Source organism: Mustela nigripes, chromosome 2 (genome assembly GCF_022355385.1).
Source record: "Mustela nigripes isolate SB6536 chromosome 2, MUSNIG.SB6536, whole genome shotgun sequence".
NCBI classification, from domain to species: domain Eukaryota; kingdom Metazoa; phylum Chordata; class Mammalia; order Carnivora; family Mustelidae; genus Mustela; species Mustela nigripes.
In genome coordinates this window covers 2115973-2137949 of record NC_081558.1, presented here as the reverse complement: position 1 = coordinate 2137949, position 21977 = coordinate 2115973, and the positions used below count along the sequence as shown (strand labels likewise).

Here is a 21977-nt window from a genome sequence, read left to right as displayed (position 1 = left end):
GGGTTCTTCGCGCACCTTAATATTCCTGGTACCTGGAAGGATGCCTGGCGTATAATAGATGTTCCATAAACATCCAGTGGCTGGAAGGCGATGCTGTTCAGCCCCGTAGGGTTTCGTACACTTTTGTGCCCTCACCCTACGGACCCAGATGCGGGCATTAATGCTCAAGGCAGGGGTTCTCTCTGCTGTGTTCTCTGCTGCGCCAGGACTGTCTAGAGCTCTAGCTGGTCCCTAAGAGGTGCTCAATACATGCTTGTTGATTGACTTAACAATGGACCTGCGGTTTTTTATGAGCAAGATGGGAAGGAGAACGTCCCACCGGCAAGCTGAGTGTAAACAACGCTCCCTGGACGTCAGTGGTCTAAGGTGGGAGCAGAGCCGCGGCCTCGGAGACCGCAGTCTGATGGCAGGCGTTCAGTTGGCCGTTGTCAACGGGAATTCTGCTTTCTAGGCGCTCACAGTCCAAGAGGGGAGACAGCCCAGTCCGCTGGCGGTGGCAAGGGGAGCCCCAAGTCCAGTCTCTGGGAGTTTGCTCTGTGCGGGGCCAGGCCGAGGGCTGCTCAGGTACCATCGCATTTAAAAATGGCCCCGTCTCTGCCATTGTACAGATGGGAATACTGAGACCCCAGGGGGCTAGGGCTCCGGAGCCTCCTTAGGTGTCCGCACCGGGCTCCTCCCGGTCCCCTGGGAGGCCGGTTTCCGGGCCTCCTCGGGATCTTCAGGGCTTAGCCCGCTCCCTCAGAAAGGCCATTCTGACCCCAGCTGCCCCCACCCCATCACGCTGCTCCCCACAGCGGGCCCCAGGTATTTCTACGCTTTCTCGGTTCTCTCTTTGGGGCCCTTTTCGAGAGGGAGGGGGCGGCGACGGGGGGGGGGGGGGGGGGCGGGGGGCGGGCCCCGGTTCCCCCCCCGGGGGCGGGCGGGGGGGGGGGGGGGGGGGGGGGGTGCGGGGGGGCGCCGGCGGGGGGGGGGGGGGGCGCGGGGGGGGGGCGGGGGGGGGGGGCCGGGGGCGGCGGCGCCACCTTAAGGCGGCTCTGCCCGCGGCTCCCGGCCGAGCCCCGCCGGAGGGAGGCGGCTCCGCGCGGGGCCCGCCGCCCGCGCCTCCGCCGACACCCGGCCGCGGCTCGCGCGACCTTCCGCGCCGGCCCCGTGCGCCCCCCGCCCGGCCCGCGCCCCTCGCGTCCCCGCCCCCCCCCCCGCCCCCCGGGGGGCGCGGGCGCGCCGGGGCCCCGCCCCCGCGCCGCCGCGCCCCCCCCCTTCTCCGGACCGCCCCCCCCGGCTCTCCCCCCCGCAGCCCCGCCACCTCCTCGTCACCCCCCACCACCCCCCCTCGGGATCGTCGGGCCCCGGCGGCGCGGGGGGCCTCCGGATCGGCAGGATGTACCCCCAGGGGAGGCACCCGGTGAGTGGGGGGCCCGGGCTGCGCCGGGCGGGGGCGCGGGCGCCCGGGAGCTCAGACCCCAACGTGCCCCCCAGACCCCGCTTCAGTCCGGCCAGCCCTTCAAGTTCTCGATCTTGGAGATCTGCGACCGCATCAAAGAGGAATTTCAGTTTCTTCAGGCTCAGTACCACAGGTGAGGGGGGGCGGGGGCGCCCCGCCCCGGGGGGCCCGGGAGCTCACCTGGGAGCTCACCTGGGAGCCCGGGGGAGAGGGGCCGGCCTCTGGGGGCCCCCGGGGGCGCAGCCAGGCGGGGGCGGGGCCTCCAGGGAGCGGGGAGGAGGGACCCCCCCCCCCCAGGAGGGAGGAATGGCTTCCAGGTGGAAGGCAGGTGAGGTGCCTGGGGACACTCAGTACTGGGACACTTTGAGCCTGAGAAGGGGCGGGAAGGGACTGGGAGCAGGAGGTGGGGCGACGCTAGGGAAGTGGGGAGAGGGGAAAGGGGAAAGAGCCAAACCCGTCACTTTGGAAAGTGGCCCAGAGGGGGTGTCCCCGTGCCCTTCCCAGGGTGGCGTGTGGTGGGGGCAGGGTGGCCATAGAGGCAGGGCCCAGCGGGACCCCATGCCCCATCTCCTTTCCAGCCTCAAGCTGGAATGCGAGAAGCTGGCCAGTGAGAAGACAGAAATGCAGCGACATTATGTCATGGTGAGGGGTTCATCATTGCCAGGACTGGGCAGGGGGGCGCGGGGGGCGGGGGGCTCAGCTGTGAGTAAAAGCGGGAGGGGTGTGAATCCGGCTCACACTGCCACTCCCGGCCTCATTTTGCGTGTCTGTGAATGGGGCTGGTTGGGATTCCAGGCTGCCTTTACGCCGGCCTTCCCAACTCGTACAAACAATGACACAAGGATGTCCTCTCTCTCCGTGGGCATCTTTGAGGGCCCAGGGTCTCCGGGCACCTCCTCCTGTCCCCCTCCCTGCTTCCTCCCCTGGTCTTCCCCTCTGGGCTCCCATGGGGCTGGGAGGTTCTGTGCCCTTCTGTGATTCCCCCGAGCCTGGGGACTCCTGGAAGACCCAGCGTTGGACTGGCCCTGTAGACAATCCCAATTGGCTTTTCCTTTGCAGTACTATGAGATGTCCTACGGGCTCAACATTGAAATGCACAAACAGGTAACTGTGTTAGGGGGTCAGAGTGTCCAGTAGGAAGGGCGAGGGTCTTGGAGGTCCCTTTCAGCTCAGGGAGTCTGATGTTTGGAGATAGATCCTGATGGTCTGAGGTGGAACTCAAGCTTCTGTTGGTGCTTTGAAGGATGTGACATGGGCCCAAATGCTCTGAGGTTCTGAGATTCTTGTCAGTTTCTGTGTGGGATTCAAGGTTCTAAGTTAGACCAGGAGGTCCTGAAGTGGACTCCAGCTGTTCAAGATCAACCCTGAGATGGGGCGCCTGGATGGTTCAGCCGGTTAAGCATCCGACTCTTTGATTCTCAGCTCAGACCTTAATCTTGGTCTTGGGCCTTGAACTCAAGACCCACATTGCGCTCCACACCCAGCACAGAGCCTCCTTAAAAAAAAAAAAAAGATTAACCCCAAGAACCTGACATTGACCTCAAGTTTCTCTGATAGAGGAGCCCTGAAAGATTGGGAGGTTGATGGACTCTTAGATTCTGTCCCTTAGGATATCAGAATGGTGGGTAGAGCCTAAAACAAGGTGGCTTCCAGCTGGGTGGAAAGGGGTAGTGGGTGGGCTGAGAGTGTGGGCTGCCTGGGGGGTGCCTTTCTGGGTCCATGTGGGCTCTGTTGGCCCTGGTATGGGCTGGAGAGGGGTGATCTGGCAGGAGTAGGGTGTGGTCGCATGGGTCCATGAAATAGAACTCCTTATAGGGCCCCGAGTGGTGGTCAGGTGCTAGGGCCCAGTCTCCGCCCTCCCAGTGGGAACTCAAACCCCGTCCAGCACCCCTCCAACCCAAGCACAAGCAAAGCTGACCCCACCCCACTTCTCTCTGTTCGGTACCCCTGGCCCAGACCCACTTCTCTCTGTTCGGTACCCCTGGCCCAGACCCAGTCCCCAGTGAAACCTACAAGTAAAACCGCAATGTCTCCACTCCAGTCCCTATTCTGACATCAAACACGTGGGTTTCTGCACACCGACCAGTTCTCCAGCTCCCACACCAGCAGATGTCCAGCCTGATTGGGACCCTGTGTGCCTGGTCAGCACAGACCCCAGCTTCAGGGCTCAGTCCCACAGGCCTGGCCTGTTTCAGATACCAAGCAAAAGTCTGGGTCTCCGGCCCAAACTTCTGACCACCCAACTCTGTGTAAATTGAGGGTTCCCATAATCCCTATCTTGGGCTCAATCATTTGCGCAAACAGTCCCCAGAACTCAGGAAAGCAGTTGACTTACTAGGTTACCCGCTTATTAGACAGGACGGAGCTCAGCCAGACGGAAGAGGGCAGAGGCCAGGCATGGGTCGCACAGCGTCTGTGGCCTTCCTGGGGGGCGTCCCCCTCCCAGCACCTCCATACTTGGACCGGCCCAAAGCTCTCCACCAACTCTGTTAGGGGTTTTTATGGTGGTCTCACTGCATAGGCCTGAAATCCTCGGCCACTGGTGATTAACTCCATCCCTCTAGTAAAAGCAGGTATGGCTGACAGGGGGTTACTGAGAGCAGCAAATGATGTCCTGCCCCCACCAGGTCCCTTACCCATCACAGAAATCCCAAGAGTTTTAGGGGCTCTTTGCCAGGAACTGGGGACAAAGAGCGAAAGACGGATTTCTTCTTATGAACCCACCACCACAAAGCCCCTCCCCGAGGGTGGTGCGCTGGGGGGTCTCTGCCTGGTTGTGGCCCCAGGTTGCAGAGGAGACCCAGAGAGAGCCTGTGCCCAGGAGAGACGGCCTGGGAGGGCCACTCCTTTGTTCGTGATGACCCCCAGGCCCCTCTGAGTGGGGCGGCTGTGTGGCTGCTTCCCGGGAATCTGTTGATTGAGTCTGGCGGCTGGTGGATCTGTCCCCGCCTTCTGGCTCACGGCTGCCCTGGGCATCTGCTCAGTAGACCCCCGCTTGCTTCCTCGGCAGCCCCTTGGTCTGCCCCGAGTCTCTGCCTCTTCAGCTGCCGCGTCCCCCGTTTGCACCCGCTGGTGACGGCCCCGTACCTCCTGGCTTTACCAAGACTTCTTATGTCTGGAGTGGAGGGTCTGGACCGAGGGTCCTCCCTCCAAGCTTGCTCCCCACTGTTTCCTGCCAGGCCGAGATCGTGAAACGCCTCAGTGGTATCTGTGCTCAGATTATCCCCTTCCTGACCCAGGAGGTGAGTGGGCCCCGCTGGGGCAGAGGGGAGCTGGAGACGTGGAGGAGGGCGGCCAGCTCAGAGTGGTGGGCACTGGTTCCGCTGGGTGGCCCGGGGGAGGGGGGCACTGGGTTGGAGCAGGGGGCTTCAGGCACCGAGGGGGCTGGGGGCTGGTGGCTGAGGGTGAGGAGTGGGGGTCCAGCCCTGCCGCCAGGCCTCCTGGGTCCCGGTCCTGGCTGTGTGCCCTTGGCTGCTTGCCTTGTCTGTGCCTTTGTGGAGATGTTTAGACAAATGAACACAGCAGGGTGATAGCTAAGTAAGCACCCGGTAAAAAGTTAGCCCTTCTGTGTGCTCAGTGAAAGCAGCTCGTCACCAGAGGACAAGTACTGTTCACTTCCTCCCCCAGGAAGTCCCTGGAGGAGACCCATGGTCCAGACAGAGAGGAGATGGTGGGAGCCGGAACTGAGGGAGGAGACGGGGAGTCAGTGTTTTGGGGGGACAGAGTCTCCATTTGGGGAGGTGGAAAGTTCTGGAGATGGAGGGTTGGGGTGGTCACAGGACAGTGAGTCTGCTTCATGCCGCTGAGCTGTGGCCTTAGAGACGGTGACAGTGACGACTCTTAAATATCCATAACCACAATAATAATTTTAAAAAAGATAGAGCCATGGCAGGTGGCAGTATGAACACCTCCCTGAATCTTAAAAAAAATGTTCATCCTTGTAAGAATTCAAGTACGTGCCAGCCTCAGGACCTTTGCACCAGCTGTCCCTGCTTCTGTCTGGAGCATTCTCTCCGTAAGAGGTGTGAGGGCAGGTTCTACTGCAGGAGGGATAACTGGGGGGGGGGGGGGGCTTCGTTGTGATGGGGAACAGATGCTTATCTCGCTTTCCCACTGAATCTGAGATTTTTCCAGAAGCTTGGGATGGAGGGATATCCCAGCTAGACTGTAGAGACGATGTCTGAGGCCAAGGGTAGGGACAGGGTGGCTGTGTGAGAACAGCAACATGGGGAGAAAGGAGGTTGAAAAGACGAGGAAGTGAATGAAGACACGCACATGTACTCTGGCGACTCCATTCTAGGCCAGGAGTCAGCAAACCGTAGTCTGAGGGCCAAGTCCCACCCTCTGTCTGTTTTGTAAATAAAGTTTTATTGGTACACCATCATGCCCACTCATGTGCGTGATCTCTGGAGCAGCGTTCCCCATCAAATGGCAGATAGAAAATCTGCGACAGGCTTGCAATGCTGAAAGTACCTAGTCTGGGACCCTTCAGAGAAAGTTGACCAACCCTCGGCCTAGACACACTTACACACGGGTGTGCCACACACAGCAGCTTCCTGGTAGCCTCTGACAGGTCCTTGGTGGGGACAACCCAAATCCCCGGCCTCGGGAGTGTGCGTGAACAGCCGTAGGTCGTGTGTTCCCACGGGAGCTGCCAGCCACGTGTGGGCCCTCGCTATCCGTTCGTCTGTATTTCGATTTCAATATATTAAGTTTCTGCGGACATTTGTATTAAATTAAGTGAAACGTTTCGTTCTTCACTTGCACTGGCCACATTTCCAGTGCTCAGTGGCCACGTGTGGCCGGCGGCTCCCTTACCCAGCAACGCAGGTCGGGCACCGTCTGTCACTGCTCCAGGTAGGGAGAGGCAGGAAGAGGGGCGGCAGGATGGCGGAGGCACCGGGGCTCTCGGGCTGCCTGTTTCTTCTCTTCGACCCGGTCCTTTAGCTGGTGCTGATTAGACCGCAGTTCTTTGCCGGGGGCGCTGGGCAGTGTCCGAGACGAGGGTATGGAGTGGGTGGGGGCTGGGGATGCTGCTCGGCCCCCCGCAGCTCCCGGACCTCCCCACCCCAGAGAACGACCCCGCGTCCACAGTGCCCAGGGATGTCCTGATCCTTCGGCCCTGACTTACACTGACTGGTTTTCGCTGCCCCGTACATGCTTTCTTTGTCTCTGTGTTTGACTCACGACTTAAAATGGAAAAGGGGAGAGAGAGGAGAGAGACACCGAGCGCTGGGGACAAGGATGGGCGCAGGCAGGCGAGCTGGGGGTCAGGGGACTCTGCCTGGGAGGCTGGGGGCGGTCAGCAGATGGGGAGCCCGAGCACCCCCTTCCCGGTACCCCCCCCCCAGCATCAGCAGCAGGTGCTACAGGCCGTGGAGCGGGCCAAGCAGGTGACTGTGGGGGAGCTGAACAGCCTCATCGGGGTGAGTCCCCCCCTGCCCTTCCCCTGCCCTCGGGACACCCCACCCCTAGGGCCCTGGCACCCAGTGGGTGCTCAAGCTGGGGGTGCCGGGTGGGCAGCCGGCCTGGGCTCTGGCCTTCCCGGAGACTCTGGGGCGCAGACTCTGTGCGGGCTCTGGGCTGCCCCCGAGGCCAGGGGCGCTGCTGGGCTGCGGCCTGGCCCTGGCCCACCCCTCCTCTCTCCAGCAGCAGCAGCTCCAGCCGCTGTCCCACCATGCTCCCCCGGTGCCCCTCACCCCTCGCCCTGCTGGCCTGGTGGGCAGCAGCGCCACGGGGCTGCTGGCCCTGTCCGGAGCACTGGCCGCCCAGGCTCAGCTGGCTGCGGCCGCCAAGGAGGACCGGGCAGGTGGGGAGGCCGAGGGACCCAGAGGTAAGTGGGCAGCACAGAGTGGCAGGGGCTGGGGGACAAGGGTGGGGAGGGGGACTGGCAGGCCACCCCGTCCAGAGCACCAGACGCACCGAAGCGTGAGGGAGTGAATGATAGGGCCTGCGACCCCCAGCGGCTGTGTGTTCTCGGGCCAGTTACTGCCCGTCTCTGGGCATCTATCTGGATGGTTGGGGGCGAGGAATAACCCACTGCTTTGCCAGGGTGTTGGAAAGAGAAGGGAGGTTCTGAGCGGGGGAGAAGGCTCTAGAAGCTCTGGAGGGGTGCGCCCTGTGGCACCACAGGCTATGAAACCCTCCTCTTGTCTTCTCTCTCTCTGCCTCCCCTGCGACCTGCCAGTGGAGAGAGCCCCGAGCAGGGTAAGTTGAGGGCGGCGGGGAACTTCGCCTTGTACGGGCACGTGGCTGAAGCCGATGGTTCTGAGCTGATGGGGGGCTCGGTAGCAGACCCAAGCCGGGTCTCTCAGGCGCTGGGCCACTGGAGCCTCGTGGTTGTGGGAGGGGCCCCTCAGGCCAGAGTGTTAGGGATCGAGTTTTCCAGCTCGAGTCTTTTCTTGCAACGAAGAATCGAATGCGGGCGGTGGTGGCATCCGCGCAGCCGTCCGTCCGGGAGTGTGTCCGTCCTCCCTCCGCGAGTATCTGCCGGACTGCTGCCCGGTAGAGCCAGTGAGCCCCGTGTGTCATTTTTTAAGGAAGTGTTTAATTTTGGAACAATTATAAATGCACAGGAGGTTGCAAAGAAAAGTCCCTTGGCCCAGCGCCCCCGCGGTGCAGTCTCCTATAAAACGCAGCATCCGGTGCAGGAAACCGCACGCGGTGCAGGCCCCGCAACCGACTCCGCTTCCCGCGTCCTGCGGCCACCTCTGTTCTGGTGCGCGTGCGCTGGGCGGGTCTACGCAGTTGCGTGACAACCGAGTTTGCGCCTGCGGGTTTTCCAGGAGCCCGGTTTAAAAAAGGCAGAGGCTGTGGACTCGGAGTCCGTTCCGGGTCTGTCAGCACAGCGCGTGTCCAGGTTGTCCCCGCCGTCACCGTTGGCTCGTACCGGCTCTTGCCCGCGCGGGTCACGCTCTTTTCGTGGTGCCGAAGCTCCAAGATCCGAACGCATTTTGCGCGCAGAGCTCGTCCCAGCCTGCGCCCGCGCCCGGCCCGCGCCGCCATCCGCGGTGCCCGCGACGGCTGTGAGTCCGCCCTCCGACGGTTCCATTTCGCAGATGCAGAGCTGGAGGCCCAGATCTGGAGAACCGCGGTGGGGACGCTCCGTCTGGGCTGCGCCCGGGGATGGGCGTCTGTCTCTCTCTCTGTTACATGTAAAACGCGTGTTCGCACATGTTCAAGTCCAAGACAGGAGGTAGCAGGTGCCCCGGGGGTCCTGCTCCTTTGACAGACTGTGGCGGAGACCAGGCCTCCCTCTCATGGCGATAGCGTGCGGTGGACATCCCAGGAACCAATCACTTCTGCAAAGACCCTGTTTTCAGATAAGGCCCCATCTAGAGCTTCTGGCTGGACACGTAACTGTGGGGGATGCTGCCCAGCCCAGGAAAGGGACCGTGGCGCCCCCCCCCACCCCCCATCCAAGTCCCCTTTCCTAAAACGACTCCTGTCCTCAGTGTGAAGGGCTGCTTCTCCCCGCTGTCAGGTGTGCCCCACAGGAAAGAGGGGATGTCAAATGAGACATTATGCCCTCAGGGACACCAGGCCCTGTATGGGGACATCTGTGGCTCTTGCGACTCAGGGAGCACCGGACATCGAGGGGATGGCGGGGGCGAGATGCTGCTCAGCCCCCCCAGCGTGCCGGTGGCGGCCCCACAAGGCCGAGGCGAGAGACCCTGGTGTGCGATATGGGTTTCTGTGTCCGCACACACACGGGCCGGTCCTCCAGAGAGCCCGGGGGGCACTCGCGGAGGGCCTGGCGCTGGCTTAGGTCCGCGGCTCGCTGGCTCTTCCCAGCAGCCCTGAAGCAGGCGCGGCTCCCATCCGCATTTCACAGCTGAAGACACAGATGCAGACCAGTGCCGGCGCTCGCGCCGGTCTCAGAGAAAGGCCAAGGCCGCGGCCACGCGCCGTGCTTGCTTTATTTCAGTGATACGTGTGGCCAGCTTTCCACGTTGCCACGTCTCAACTTTCTTTCTTTTTAAAAAGATTTTATGTATTCATTTGACAGAGAGAGAGCGAGAGAGAGAACACAAGCAGGGGGAGTGGGAGAGGGAGAAGCAGGCTTCCCGCCGAGCAGAGAGCCCGATGCGGGGCTCAATCCCAGGACCCTGGAATCATGACCTGAGCCCCAGGCGGACCCTCAATACCTGAGCCACCCAGGCGCCTTTCTTTCTTTCTTTCTTTTTAACATTTTATTTATTTGAGATTTATTTCTTTATTATCAGAGATCGTATTGCTGGCGTGTGTGGGCTGGCTTTGAGTCCTGTCTCGGCCCCTAAGTCACTGTACAGCCCTGTCTTCCCTTAGGCTGAGTTTCCCTGTCTGTACCATGCAATTAACCATCACTTGCCCAGAGGCTTGCTGTGGGGAAGCCTGCTTCTCCCTCTCCCACTCCCCCTGCTTGTGTTCCCTCTCTCACTATCTCTCTGTCTCTGTCAAATAAATAAATAAAATCTTAAAAAAAAGAAAGAAAGTTGAGACGTGGCAAAGTGGAAAGCTGGCCACGTGTATCACTGAACTAAAGCAAGCACGGCGCGTGGCCGCGGCCTTGGCCTTTCTCTAAGTCAAGGGCTTAGCACTGAGTCCAGCCTTGGAAGGTCCCATTTCCCAGATGGGGAAGCTTGAGGCACAGATCCTCGTAACAGTGTTGGGGACCCCCAGTCTTGGCTCAGCCAGGATCGAGTCTGGGGCCCCAGGAGCCTGACCCTTCGACTCACCCAGCTCTCGTATCTCTGCAGAGCGCATCCCCCTCACCCCCTGGGAGTGTGGTGGAAGAGGAAAGACCGGGCGGCCCAGGGGGCAGTGGGAAGCAGCGACCTGAGGACAAGGATCTCTCGGGACCTTACGTAAGTGGGGGGCAAGCAGAAGTCTGGGGTGAGCCCCCAGTCTGGCTCCTCAGAGCCTCCCAGAGCCCAGCTCACTCTGCAGCCTTCCATAGCGCACCATTGCCCGGGGAAGCCCTGTGGGGCCGGGCCCAGCTCTGGGTGCTGTGTCTCTGGAGCCTCGGGACCGGGCATTGGGACCGGGCATCTGTCTTTCCCCCTCCTAGCTTTGGCTCAGCCTGTCTGCAATTCCCCCTTCCCCTGCCTCTCTGTGAGGCCCAGAGTGCTCTCTGCTGCAGGGGGCTGTCCCGGGCCGGACCCCCTCCCTCACTGGAGGAGCACTGCACCTGTAGTTTCTGCCTCTAGCACCCAGGGCCCCCGCGGAAATGTGGGGGCCGGGACTGCGGCTGGCGAGGAGACACTTATCCCATCGGTAGGGACAGCCTCACCCTGGTCCCCACCGCCTGTCAGGCCGTCTCGGCCAGAGCTGCCTTTGGTCTTCAACCATCATCACAGCTTGTTCTACGTGTCAGCAACTCATTCTGTCTTAGAGAAGAGAACTGGGGATGGTTGGGGGGCCGTTAAAGAAACACCCCGCCGCTGGGAAGATGCGGCCTTCAGGCGGGCTTTGGTCTTCCTGGGCTTCTCAGCTAGACCAGAGGGCGGCCCCAGACAGCACTGTTCCTCGCAAGGGCGGTAGGGAGCAGCCGCAGAAGGAGGTAGAATAGATGTGGGGATAGGTGTTAAGAAAATCCTTCCAGAGCAAGCTTGGAGGGCTTCCTGGAGAGGGCAAGGCTGAAGGCCGGGAGAAAGGAGGGGTGAGGTCTCTGGCAGATGGGTAGACGAGACAGACCACCCTGACAGGACTGGACGAGTCCTGGCCTCTGGCTTTCCCCTCCCTGCACGAGCAGGAAACTGAGATCCAGGGAGGGCTGGGGGTGCTCAGGGCCCCGCAGCAAGTCTTGGGTGCGCAGCTCCGTCCCCTTGTTTTTCTCCACGAGGGACACCCCCCCACCTCCCCGCCGCACCTGAGCTCATGGCAGCCTTCTTCCTGAACCAAGCCCATGGGCCTCTGAAGCCCCGGACTCCCGGTCAGACGGGGGCTGGCCCTGTGTACACCCCCGCCCCCGAGAATGAGTCAGAGGCCGGGAGGCAGGGCAGGCAGAGGCACCGCCAGGGTAAGCTCCCTCCGCCCCGTACCCCTCCAGGAGAGCGACGAAGACAAGAGTGACTACAACCTGGTGGTGGACGAGGTGAGTCGGAGTCCGACCTCTGACTTCCGGGACTCGGAGGTTGGGGCACAGCGAGCGGACGGCTTTCCTGAGGGCTGGGGGCCTGGGGGAAGGAAGGGTCCTGTCCCCCTCCCGCCGTGCATGGCTGGGATGAGGGTGGCACGGGAGAAGGGGAGTAGGAGATGGGGGACACCTCAGGCCGACCTCCTCGCCATAGTGCAGGTGGGGAAACTGAGGCCCAGAGGACCCTGGGGATGGGCAGCAGAAGTGACTTTAAGCCCTGGCTCACTGTGTGGCTGGGGGAGTGTGCCCCCTGCTATGGTCTCACTTTTCCCCATCTGTTCGAGGCGGGTGACGAAAGCAAGTCCTGACGTAGCCGTGACTCTGTGTGCTTATGGGCTGGGAACGATCAGTCCTATTTTACAGATGAGTAAAGTAAGGCACGGAGCCAGGGGAATCATAATCCTCTCAAGGTGGACCGTAGGTGCCCAGTCTGGAGCGTGGGATGGGGTTTGGGAGGGGTCTAGAGAGGGGCTTTCCTCCTTCACCCACTTCATCTCCACTTAACGTCACCTCGTCGAACCCAGGACCAACCCTCGGAGCCTCCCAGCCCAGCTACCACCCCTTGTGGAAAGGCACCCATCTGCATCCCTGCCCGTCGGGACCTCGTGGACAGTCCGGCGTCCTTGGCCTCCAGCCTCGGCTCTCCACTCCCCAGAGCCAAGGAGCTTGTCCTGGTAAGGAGCAGGGGAGGCCTTGAAACTCACTTTGTTCATCCTGGGGACCTGGAAACAGATGCCACCACGCAGGATACGGAGTGGACAGAAAGCAGCCCGGCTCAGGTTCTTGGCCACCTTCTGAAACACTGCTTCTCCTCTATCTGAGTGTATTTCCCAAGTGGACTGGCTCTGTGGGTAGGAAGAGACCACTCACCCACCGCCTTGTAGAGAAGCCAGGCATCTCTCGTAAGAACTAGGAAGCCCCCTGGAGATGAACACAGGGACCTGGAGGAGGGAGGCTCTCGCGAGGGCCACTCCAGCCCCCCCAAGTGTTAAAGTCTGCCAGGTGCTGGAGACACACCAGCCCCACCTGAGCTGTCGTCCCTGTCCCCAGAGGCAAGAGGATCACTATGGGAACAATCTTGTCCGTGCCAGCTGTAGGATGCCCCCCCCACACACAGTCGAGGTCCATTTGTCCCACCCCCTCCCTCCCCCAAATCTTCCCCAGACCCCTGCCCTGCACTTACCCAGACAGTGTGTCGGTTTCTAGGCCTCCCCTCCCAGCAGGTTGCTATGGCAACCGCAGAGGCTGGGGCTCCCGAGGCATCTTCGGTGACCTCCTCCACTCCAGGAGACCAGAGGGGGAGGGGCAGCTCTCTTCTCCCGGAGAAGCGCCCCCCCCAAGGCCTCCCTGTCCCACGTGGTCGCCACCCACACCCCATCGTGGGCGGGCGCCTGTGGCGGGTACAAAATGTGGGATTGTCTAGTGGAAAGAGGGGACAAGAATGGGAAGTTCTTGAAAGGCCAAGGAGATGCAGCAGAAAGAGGGCGGGGGGGGGGGGGGGGGGGGGGGGGGGGGGGGGGGGTGCTGGTCCCTGAAGGCCGGCTTCCCCTCCAGAGCCACAGCTGCGGCAGGTGGGGAGGGCTGGGAGGAGGCACACCCCGACCCTTGGACCCTTGGGAGCAGGTGAGGGGCCGGGCACCTGTCCTGGGTGCTGGTCCTTCATCCGGGAGCTCATCTGCCCCCGGGGGTTTCCCATTCCCTGTCCCCAGAGGATGGGACAACCTCCTGACTTCCTGTCCCCCTCTCCCTGCAGGCGTGCCCCTGCTCAAGGCCAGTCTACACCCACACTCCTAACCGGGTATCTTATTATACAGGAGCACAGCCTGGCCGCAGGTGCCGGCTCCCCTTCCCCGCCTGTGCGCAGCCCTGTGGGCAGATGCTCGCCCCTTCCGCTCACACGTGCACCTAGTGCTCCCGTGTGCAGACCCTCACGTGTCCCCATGTTCAGGGGACCAGCCGAGGGGCCCGCGCCCCTGGAACCGCAGAGGGGCACTGCTTGGCGCCCTGGCCTAGCGCGGATACCCCCGCTCTCTGCTCTCACCTAGTTTCCCACCCCCTCGTGGGCTGCCGGGTGCCGGGTGCCAGGGGGTGATCGGTCCTGACCTTTCTCCCCAGAACGACCTTCCCGCCAGCACTCCTGCCCCCAAGTCCTGCGACTCCTCCCCGCCCCAGGATGCATCCACCCCCGGGCCCAGCTCAGCGGGGCACCTCCGCCAGCTTGCTGCCAAGCCAGCGCCTTGCACGGACAGTGTTGGTGAGCCTCTGCTGCGGCCTGTCAGAACCTTCTGGGGGGGGTGGAGGGGTGGTTCTAGAAAATGGTAGGGAGTGGGGGAAGCAGGAGGTTTGAATCCAGCTCGGGCCTGGCCTTGGCCCTTTCCATGCCTCTGAGCCCAACACTGACTCCCTCTGGACCTCTTTCTCCTTACGGTCTTGGGTTAACGGGGGGAAACTGAGCCCTAGAGGGGAAGTGATTTACTCAAGAGCTTTAGCCTAGTGAGCCCTGGCAAGACGGGCTTTGGATTCAGGCAGCCTTGGGTTGAGGCCAGCCTTGGCTACTCAGCAGCTGTGTGACCGTGGGCAAGTGGCTCAACCTTTCTGAGCTTCAGGTTCCCCGTCGTTAATGTTGGGACGACAGTGTTCCCCTTTTCTGTCTTATGGCTAGGCCCTGTGCTGGTCCTGGGGTCCCCCAAAAAATCAGCCCTGGAGCCTGCCCTCGAGATGCTCCCAGATGGTGGGGAAGGAGACCCAGACCCCAAAACTGGCTGTCCTGTGTGATGGTGGCTAGGGTAGAGGGAGGGAACCAGCGTGGGCAAGGTTAGAGGGGGGGTGAGGAGAGGAGGCTCAGTGATGTTCTTGAGATATGGTTGGACATTGGGTCTAGGTTGTTGGGTTTTTTTTTTTTAATTTTTTAAAGATTCTATTTATTTATTTGACAGAGAGAGAGAGAGACAGTGAGAGAGGGCACACAAGCAGGGGGAGTGGGAGAGGGAGAAGCAGGCGTCCTGCTGAGCAGGGAGCCCGACGCCGGGCGCGATCCCAGGACCCTGAGATCGTGACCTAAGCCAAAAGCAGACGCCTAACAACTGAGCCACCCAGGCACCCCTGGGTCTAGGTTTTGAAGGGTGAGTAGGAGTTTCGCCGCTGAGGAAGGAAAGGGGACAGCATGTCAGCCAGAGGGAACAATATATTCCCAAACATCTGGAAACAGGAGAGGCTGTGGTGGATGCCGGACCAGAGCACGGCAGCCCCGAATGACCAGCCACGGCTGTGGAAGGCGGGATCTGGGCCGGAGGTGTCTGAAGACCTTCCTCTCTCTCACTCAGCCCTGCGGAGCCCCCTCACGCTGTCCGGTCCCTTCACCACATCCTTCAGCCTGAGCTCCCACAGCGCCCTTAACGGGGACCTCTCTGTGCCCAGCTCCTACGTCAGCCTCCACCTGTCCCCCCAGGTCAGCGGCTCTGTAGTGTATGGACGGTCTCCCATGGTGAGTCCTTGGCGTGGGGGAACCAGGAGGTACCAGCAGGGTGCAGGGGCTGGGGGCCAGGACGAGAAACCACTTACGTAAGGAGAGACAAGGGATTAGGGAAAGGGATGGGAGTCCATGTGCTCGTGGGGAGGTGATCTGAGGGTCTCAGTAGCCCACAAGCTTAATACAGAGACACACCTATAACCGGCAACAGTGAGCATGCTGCCTTGTAAGGAGCAGAGAGCCCCAGCCACAGGGCTGAGGGTCCCATTCTGGGTCCTTATGACTCTGCGGTTCTAGGAATCCCTGGGCAGAGACTTTGGGGTTCCCGCAAGTGAAAGCCTCCGCTCTCCTAGCTGCAGTGTGGGTGGAGGACAGGGCATCTCTGGCCTCTTGGGGAGGGGCCCATGAACAGATTGGGGATCCTCTGATAAATGGAGAAGTATGGCAGGTGAGCTTGGGGAAAGGCACAGGTGGGCTGGAGTCCCCTGACCCGTGACACCCCCTCTGGCATTTTGGCAGATGGCATTTGAGTGTCACCCGCATCTCCGAGGGTCCTCTGTCTCCTCCTCCCTGCCCACTATCCCTGGTGGAAAACCGTGAGTATTGGCTCTGGGCCCCCATTGTGGGGTGGGGGCTGGGGTTCCCCAGCGGCCTTTCCGGAAGGTCTCTTTGAGCAGCTCCCTGGAGAGAGAGAGGTGTGTAACAAGCAAAATGGAGACCACTCTTTCTTAACTGGAGGGGAGGGATTTTGCGCTCCCCCCCCTGCCCCAGCCCAGGACATTTGGCACTTCTGGTGATATTTGTGGTTGCCACACCCACGACTGACCCCTAGTGGGTGGGGGCCGATGGTCCGGCTGCCCACCCTGCAGTGCGTGGACCCAGGGATGGACCCAGCCCTGGGTGCCCAGAACTTTCTGCCGCGGTGGGAATGCTCTGGACGTACAGCTGTCCAGTGATCGCCATCGCTGCCGGCCACCTGTGGCTCTTGCCATGGAGGAACTGAAGTTGTAAATGTACTGACATCTGATTGGCCCCTGTGGCTGGTGGCTACCCCTGGGTCCCATTCTCTGGAGCTCTCCCGGCATCTCCCTGGGTCCCCTCTACGCAGCGCTTACTCTGCACTGGGTGGGACGCGGGGCGAGGGCTAGGACCGCCCCCACCATGTACAGCGCTGTCGGGTCACCAGTGATCACGGGGCTCCTTCCCCAAACGCACCGGGGCACCGGGCAGGGGGAGGGGGGGCGAGGGCGCGGCGGGCGGGCCGCTCCCCCTAGTCACAGCCGCCCTCCTGCTCCTGGGGCGCAGGGCCTACTCCTTCCACGTGTCCGCCGACGGGCAGATGCAGCCGGTGCCCTTCCCCTCCGACGCGCTGGTGGGCGCGGGCATCCCGCGGCACGCGCGGCAGCTGCACACGCTGGCGCACGGCGAGGTGGTCTGCGCCGTCACCATCAGCGGCTCCACGCAGCACGTGTACACGGGCGGCAAAGGCTGCGTCAAAGTGTGGGACGTGGGGCAGCCGGGCGCCAAGACCCCGGTGGCGCAGCTCGACTGCCTGGTGAGGGCCGGGCCCGCCGCCTGGGGGCGGGGCTTGGCTGCCGGCGGGGCGGGGCTGGTCCGATGGGGGCGGAGCCCGGGAGTCTGCTGGGACGGGGGCGTGGCTCATCCGGCGGAGGCGGGGCTCGCGGGCCAGACGGGGCGGGGCGGGACTCGCAGCCTCTGAGAACCGACCTGGCGGGGGCCGCCAGGAGGCCGGGTGGGAGGGCCAGGCCTACACCCTGGGCTGTCTTCCGTCCCAGAACCGGGACAACTACATTCGCTCCTGCAAGCTGCTGCCCGACGGCCGGAGTCTGATCGTGGGCGGCGAGGCCAGCACCTTGTCCATCTGGGACCTGGCAGCGCCCACCCCGCGCATCAAGGCAGAGCTTACTTCCTCGGCTCCCGCCTGCTACGCCCTGGCGGTCAGCCCCGACGCCAAGGTCTGCTTTTCCTGCTGCAGCGACGGCAACATCGTGGTCTGGGACCTGCAGAACCAGACCATGGTCAGGTGGGCGTCGTGACCCCCCTCCCCCACACACACCCCCGCCTTGGCTTGTACGCTGTGGGGGGCAGATGAGTGGCCTGGGAGGGCCCCGCTCCTCGAAAGACCCTGGCCCTTCTCCCTGCAGGCAGTTCCAGGGCCACACCGACGGCGCCAGCTGCATCGATATTTCCGACTATGGCACCCGGCTCTGGACCGGGGGTCTGGACAACACGGTGCGCTGCTGGGACCTGCGGGAGGGCCGCCAGCTGCAACAGCACGACTTCAGCTCCCAGGTGCTGCAGTGGGTTGGCTGGGAGGGCCATAGAAGTTTCAGGAATCTGGAGACCCCTCCTCCCCACCCAAGGCACTCACTTCCACAGGCCGAGTGGGACCAAAGGCCTGCTGTCTGTCCTTCCTTCGGACAGATCCACAGGCCTTCCCCCTAAATTCTCCAGGGACAGAGGGAAGCACAAAGGAACTGATTGATTTTTAAGCTGTGGGCCTACTAAGACCCTCAGATCGCTTTCCCACATGCTTGTGCCAAGCCACTCCCCCATTCCTTCCTTTCTCCTCCTGGCCTTCAATCTCTTGGCCCTACCAAGAGTGTCTGACCGCTCCTGGGGCTCGCCATAGGGAAGCCACTGATTGGGGGGACAGGTAGAGGTTGACATGGTAGTTGGGCAGAGAGGTCTCTGTTGAGGGCATCGTGGGAGTCCAGGCTGAACAATGTGGTGAAGGGGCCGAACAGAACCAGGGGGCTCCTCAGGGCTGAGCAGAGTCACCCAGATCCTCTCTCCCCCTGCCTTGGGGGCAGGGCGTGAGCTCGTGACTTGACATTTAAGGCCTCCACGCTCTGGTCTCAGCCACAGCATGCCCTGCCACACCTCGACCTCTAGCTGATATGCGTTCCTGTTCCTTTTGCCAAATGGGTGAGCTCCTACTCATCCTTCAAAATCCATCTCCATTTTGCCCCCTTCCTTGAAGACTGGGGGTAGCTAACTCCCAAACTCCTTTGGTTCTACCTTCTCTTCTCTTCAGCTTGAAAGTTGCTTTGATAAGGAAGTTGGGGTGCAGGGGGACATGTCTGTCCCTTGTCCCTGAGACTTAGATGGGTGGTTCTCTGGGGATCCCATGGTGAGTGTCTCCCATCCCGTGGGGTCCCCTGCCTTTTTTTTTTTTTTTTTTACAGAGAGAGAGAGATCACTAGTAGGCAGAGAGGCGGTGGTGTGGGTTGGGGGAAGCAGGCTCCCTGCTGAGCAGAGAGCCTGATGTGGGACTTGATCCCAAGACCCTGAGATGACCTGAGCTGAAGGCAGAGACTTAACTCACTGAGCCACCCAGGTGCCCCGCCCCCTGTCTTTATACAGGAACACGTCTGTGTGGCCAGGAAAGAACTTGTAAGCGCGCCCAGTCTTCTCTCTGCTCTCAGTTTATGGTTCTTCCCACAAGTGCCCTCTCAGTAAGACTTTGAGAAGTTTCTGGGGGGAACAGGGCCTTATACCTCCCTGTGCCTCACTCGGCCTCGGGCACGGCAGGGTGAGGCCATGAGCCCTTTCAGATCAAAGTCAGAGGACGCGTTGGCAGGCGGGGAGAGCTCGAAGCTGGAAGTCCGAAGGCCCGGATCCTTCACGGATCCATGACCTTGAGCTTGCTGGGGTCCCAGCTTGCTTCCACCATCTGCTCACGGGGGCGCGGGGGGCGGGGGGGACACGACGACTGTCCTCGCCCGGCTTCGTGCTCTCCCCGCTTCCCTCCCTCCCGGAGCTGTTGTGCGTTCGGAGCAGATAATGGATGTGAGGCCCCAGGGTTCCGTGTAATTCTGATTAATATTAATGATTCGACATGCAGTTGCCTGCTGCGTTCCAGGCCCTGGGCCAGCTGCCTCTCCGTGCGGGGCTGCGGCGGGAGAGCGCTGGACCTCTCCCCTCCCCTCCTGGGCGTCCTCCACCATCTGAAGGGGGTTCTGATCTGCCCTCTTCCCTCTGCACCCCTCAGATCTTCTCCCTGGGCCACTGCCCCAACCAGGACTGGCTGGCCGTGGGCATGGAGAGCAGCAACGTGGAGGTTTTGCACGTCCGCAAGCCCGAGAAGTACCAGCTGCACCTCCACGAGAGCTGCGTGCTCGCCCTCAAATTTGCCTCCTGCGGTGGGTCTTCGGGCTTGGGCAGGGCTCCAGGGCGCTGGGGCGGGCTTGCCAACGCCAGCACACCACAGACAGCCCACACGGCCAAACGCAGGATGCCGGTGGGATTTGAGTCTTAGCAGATCATTTGTTAGTGTAAGTTTTTCCCAAGTATTGCACTTGTTTGTTCGCACAAATAGATCCTAAACGGTGCGTGAGATATACTTGCACTTGGGGAAAAAATAAAAGCGAAACGATTTTTAGTGTAAGTATGTCCCGAGGATTGCCCTGGACACACACATACGCTAAAAATAAATAATAAATCGTAAGATACGGTGCATCTGTACCGAAAGCGATTTATGATTTTTTTTCGGAGATTTAAGCGTAATTGGACATCCCAGATTTTATCCGGCCGCCCTCTCCTGGGGGCTCCCCCTTCTCAAAGGCCAGGTGGAGCCCCAGGGGGGCCCAGTGTTCCCGTGCCAGAAACGAGCCCAGCGGCCAGCCCGTGGTGGTCTTCAACATGCCCGCCTCCCCTCCCCAGGGCGCTGGTTTGTGAGCACCGGGAAGGACAACCTGCTGAACGCCTGGAGGACGCCGTACGGGGCCAGCATTTTCCAGGTAGCGCAGCGCTGGGCAGGCGGGCGGGCAGCACCGGGCAGGTCGCCACAGGCCTGGGGCCCCAGGGTGGCCTCGCTGGGGGGGGCAAACCAGAGAACTTCCCCGGGTCCTCCCACCCCCACCCCCAAACCCCCGGCCAGCAGGCACTAAGCAGGGTCTGTCTGCACACTGGCCCGCGGGCCGTATCTGCCTGCAGCCCGGGTTTGTTTTTTTTTTTTAATTATTCGTGTACTTAATTTTTTAAGACGTAAAATTTGTCATCTTAGCCATTTCAAGTGTACTGTTGAGTGGCACTAAGTGCATAAGCACCGTCCAGCCTCCCCCACTGCCCGTTTCCAGAACTTTCCATCCCACCACACGGAGCCTCTGTCCCGACTAAGCTCGGACTCCCCACCCCGCCACAGCCCCAGCTCCCACCCTTTCCTCTCTGGTCTGTGTGGACGGGACTCCTCTGGGGCCCTCCTGGGAGTGGGGTCCTGTGGGATGGGTCCTTCTGGGTCTGGCTCCTCTCACTGAGCGCCGTGTCCTTGGGGTCCCTCCACGTGATGGCAGGGGTCAGGGTCCTTCCCTTCCTGAGGCTGGACGGTGTTCCCATGTGGGGACGGACCTAGCGGTGTTTATCTGTCTACCTGTCGATGGAAACGTAGCACTTGCGGGCTCAAACCTGTCCACATCCTCACCGACACTTGTTAGTGAGTCTTTTTTGGTCCCAGCCGTCCTAGTGGGTACGGGGGGGACTTTTACATTTTTTAAGGGCAGAGAAACAAAAGGGGAATCATGTGACACAGATTTGGCCTCTGGACTTGCTGGCTAGAGATGGATCTGGACCAGCCTGAGAACTTCATGCTGGGCCCTTTACAGGGAAGGTTTGGCGCTGCTGGTCATTGTGCCGTGAGCTTTAGCTGGCCCTCTGCAGTGCTGTGTGGCCTCAAGCCCGCGGCACACGCTCTCTGAGCTTCCTCCAAAGGGGCAGGGCTGCAGTTCCCTCCCTCTCGAGGTCAAGAGCACAGAGGTCCTGCCCTTCCCAGGAGCACGGTCACCTGTCCAGAGGCTCAATTCTAGTGGACCTTCTTCTGGAAACATGTGTCCCCCTCCCCCTAACTGGGAGAGGCCTGGCGCCCCACCGTGGGCTCCCGTGTCCCGTCTTGGCCCCGGCTCATCCTTGCGGGCAGGCGCTTAACCAGTCGCCCTGCCTCTTCCCTCTGCACATCGTGCAGGGCCCCGTCTCACCTCCCCCTTCTCGCCCTCTCCCCGTCCCTGCCCACAGTCCAAGGAATCATCCTCCGTGCTGAGCTGTGACATCTCTGGAAATAACAAGTACATTGTGACAGGCTCAGGGGACAAGAAGGCCACCGTGTATGAGGTGGTCTACTGAGACCCCCGCCATCTCCCGGCACCCCTGGCCCGGCTCCTGGGGAAGGGGCATCCCGGACAGAGACCCCGACACCCCCTCTCCATTCATACCTGTGAGTGCTAAGTCCCGTCTGCCTTCTGGCCGACTCCTTCCCACCTTCCCTGGCTGGACGTGGGGCTGGACGGGCAGGTGGACTTTGGGGAAATAAATGTATTTATCACAACTGCCTTTCTGTCTTGGGCTGAGCCAGCGACTGTGGCTTTTCTCGCGCACTGTCACTGGGGAGGGGTGAGTGGCTGCGGGCGAGTGGCTTGCCTCCTCTCCGCCTCCCGTTCCTTTCCTGGATGATGAAGGAGCCGGTCCTGCCTCAAACAGCGTGGGGTGCGCCGTGAGCAGCTGGCGTGGTGCAGGGCAGCACGGCTTAAGGGATACCCGCGGACCTCCATGGCTGAACACCACGGACCCTGATCACTCACTCTTGTCCCCGGGCTGGTAGGGCTCGGCTCCCAGTAGACACCCGGGGCTCCAGGATGGTGGACTTCCTGCCGTCATGACATACAGCTTGGGGGTCCAGTGTCACAGGGAGAGGAAGTCACACGGGCACTCGGGGCTCTGGCCCCAGAGAGAGCTGCCTGGGTCTCTTACTGGCCACTCTCTGGACAGAGTCCTCCCAAGATGCTGCACACGTACAAGGGGCTGCGGAACATAGGGGACCACATGGCTCCTGGGGTGCTTGCCTTGGAGACCCCCAGATGATTCCAGGCCCACCCTGAGGGTCTGAGTGAAGCCCACGGTCCCAGAGGAGGGGATGGTAAGTGAGAGCTGACCCGGAG

At 61.6% G+C, this 21977-nt stretch overlaps 1 protein-coding gene across 2 annotated transcripts; it reads left to right on the top strand.

Annotated features, from left to right (window-relative positions):
• Window positions 1-1295: 1295 nt before the first annotated feature.
• TLE2 (TLE family member 2, transcriptional corepressor) lies at window positions 1296-21367 on the top strand. 2 transcript variants are annotated; one of them, XM_059388601.1, is made up of 20 exons: window positions 1296-1402; window positions 1477-1574; window positions 2020-2083; window positions 2501-2545; window positions 4621-4683; window positions 6793-6867; window positions 7091-7274; window positions 7629-7648; window positions 10180-10287; window positions 11472-11516; window positions 12083-12232; window positions 13674-13812; window positions 14882-15042; window positions 15547-15623; window positions 16333-16582; window positions 16824-17071; window positions 17193-17340; window positions 19043-19193; window positions 19714-19790; window positions 21058-21367. In XM_059388601.1, the coding sequence occupies exons 1-20, from the start codon at window positions 1379-1381 to the stop codon at window positions 21163-21165; spliced, it is 2235 nt and encodes a 744-aa protein (XP_059244584.1). In that variant the 5' UTR covers window positions 1296-1378; the 3' UTR covers window positions 21166-21367. The 2 variants fall into 2 exon arrangements, with proteins under 2 accessions (XP_059244584.1, XP_059244585.1); XM_059388602.1 differs by having other exon boundaries at window positions 1297-1402; window positions 7094-7274.
• Window positions 21368-21977: the final 610 nt, after the last annotated feature.

Excerpts from the sequence above, each read along its gene's own strand:
- TLE2 (XM_059388601.1), top strand. The coding sequence starts at position 1,379 with ATGTACCCCCAGGGGAGGCACCCG. Across the intron at positions 15,624-16,332 it reads ACTATCCCTGGTGGAAAACC|GGCCTACTCCTTCCACGTGT; the intron begins GTGAGTATTGGC and ends CCTGGGGCGCAG. Across the intron at positions 17,341-19,042 it reads AGCACGACTTCAGCTCCCAG|ATCTTCTCCCTGGGCCACTG; the intron begins GTGCTGCAGTGG and ends TGCACCCCTCAG.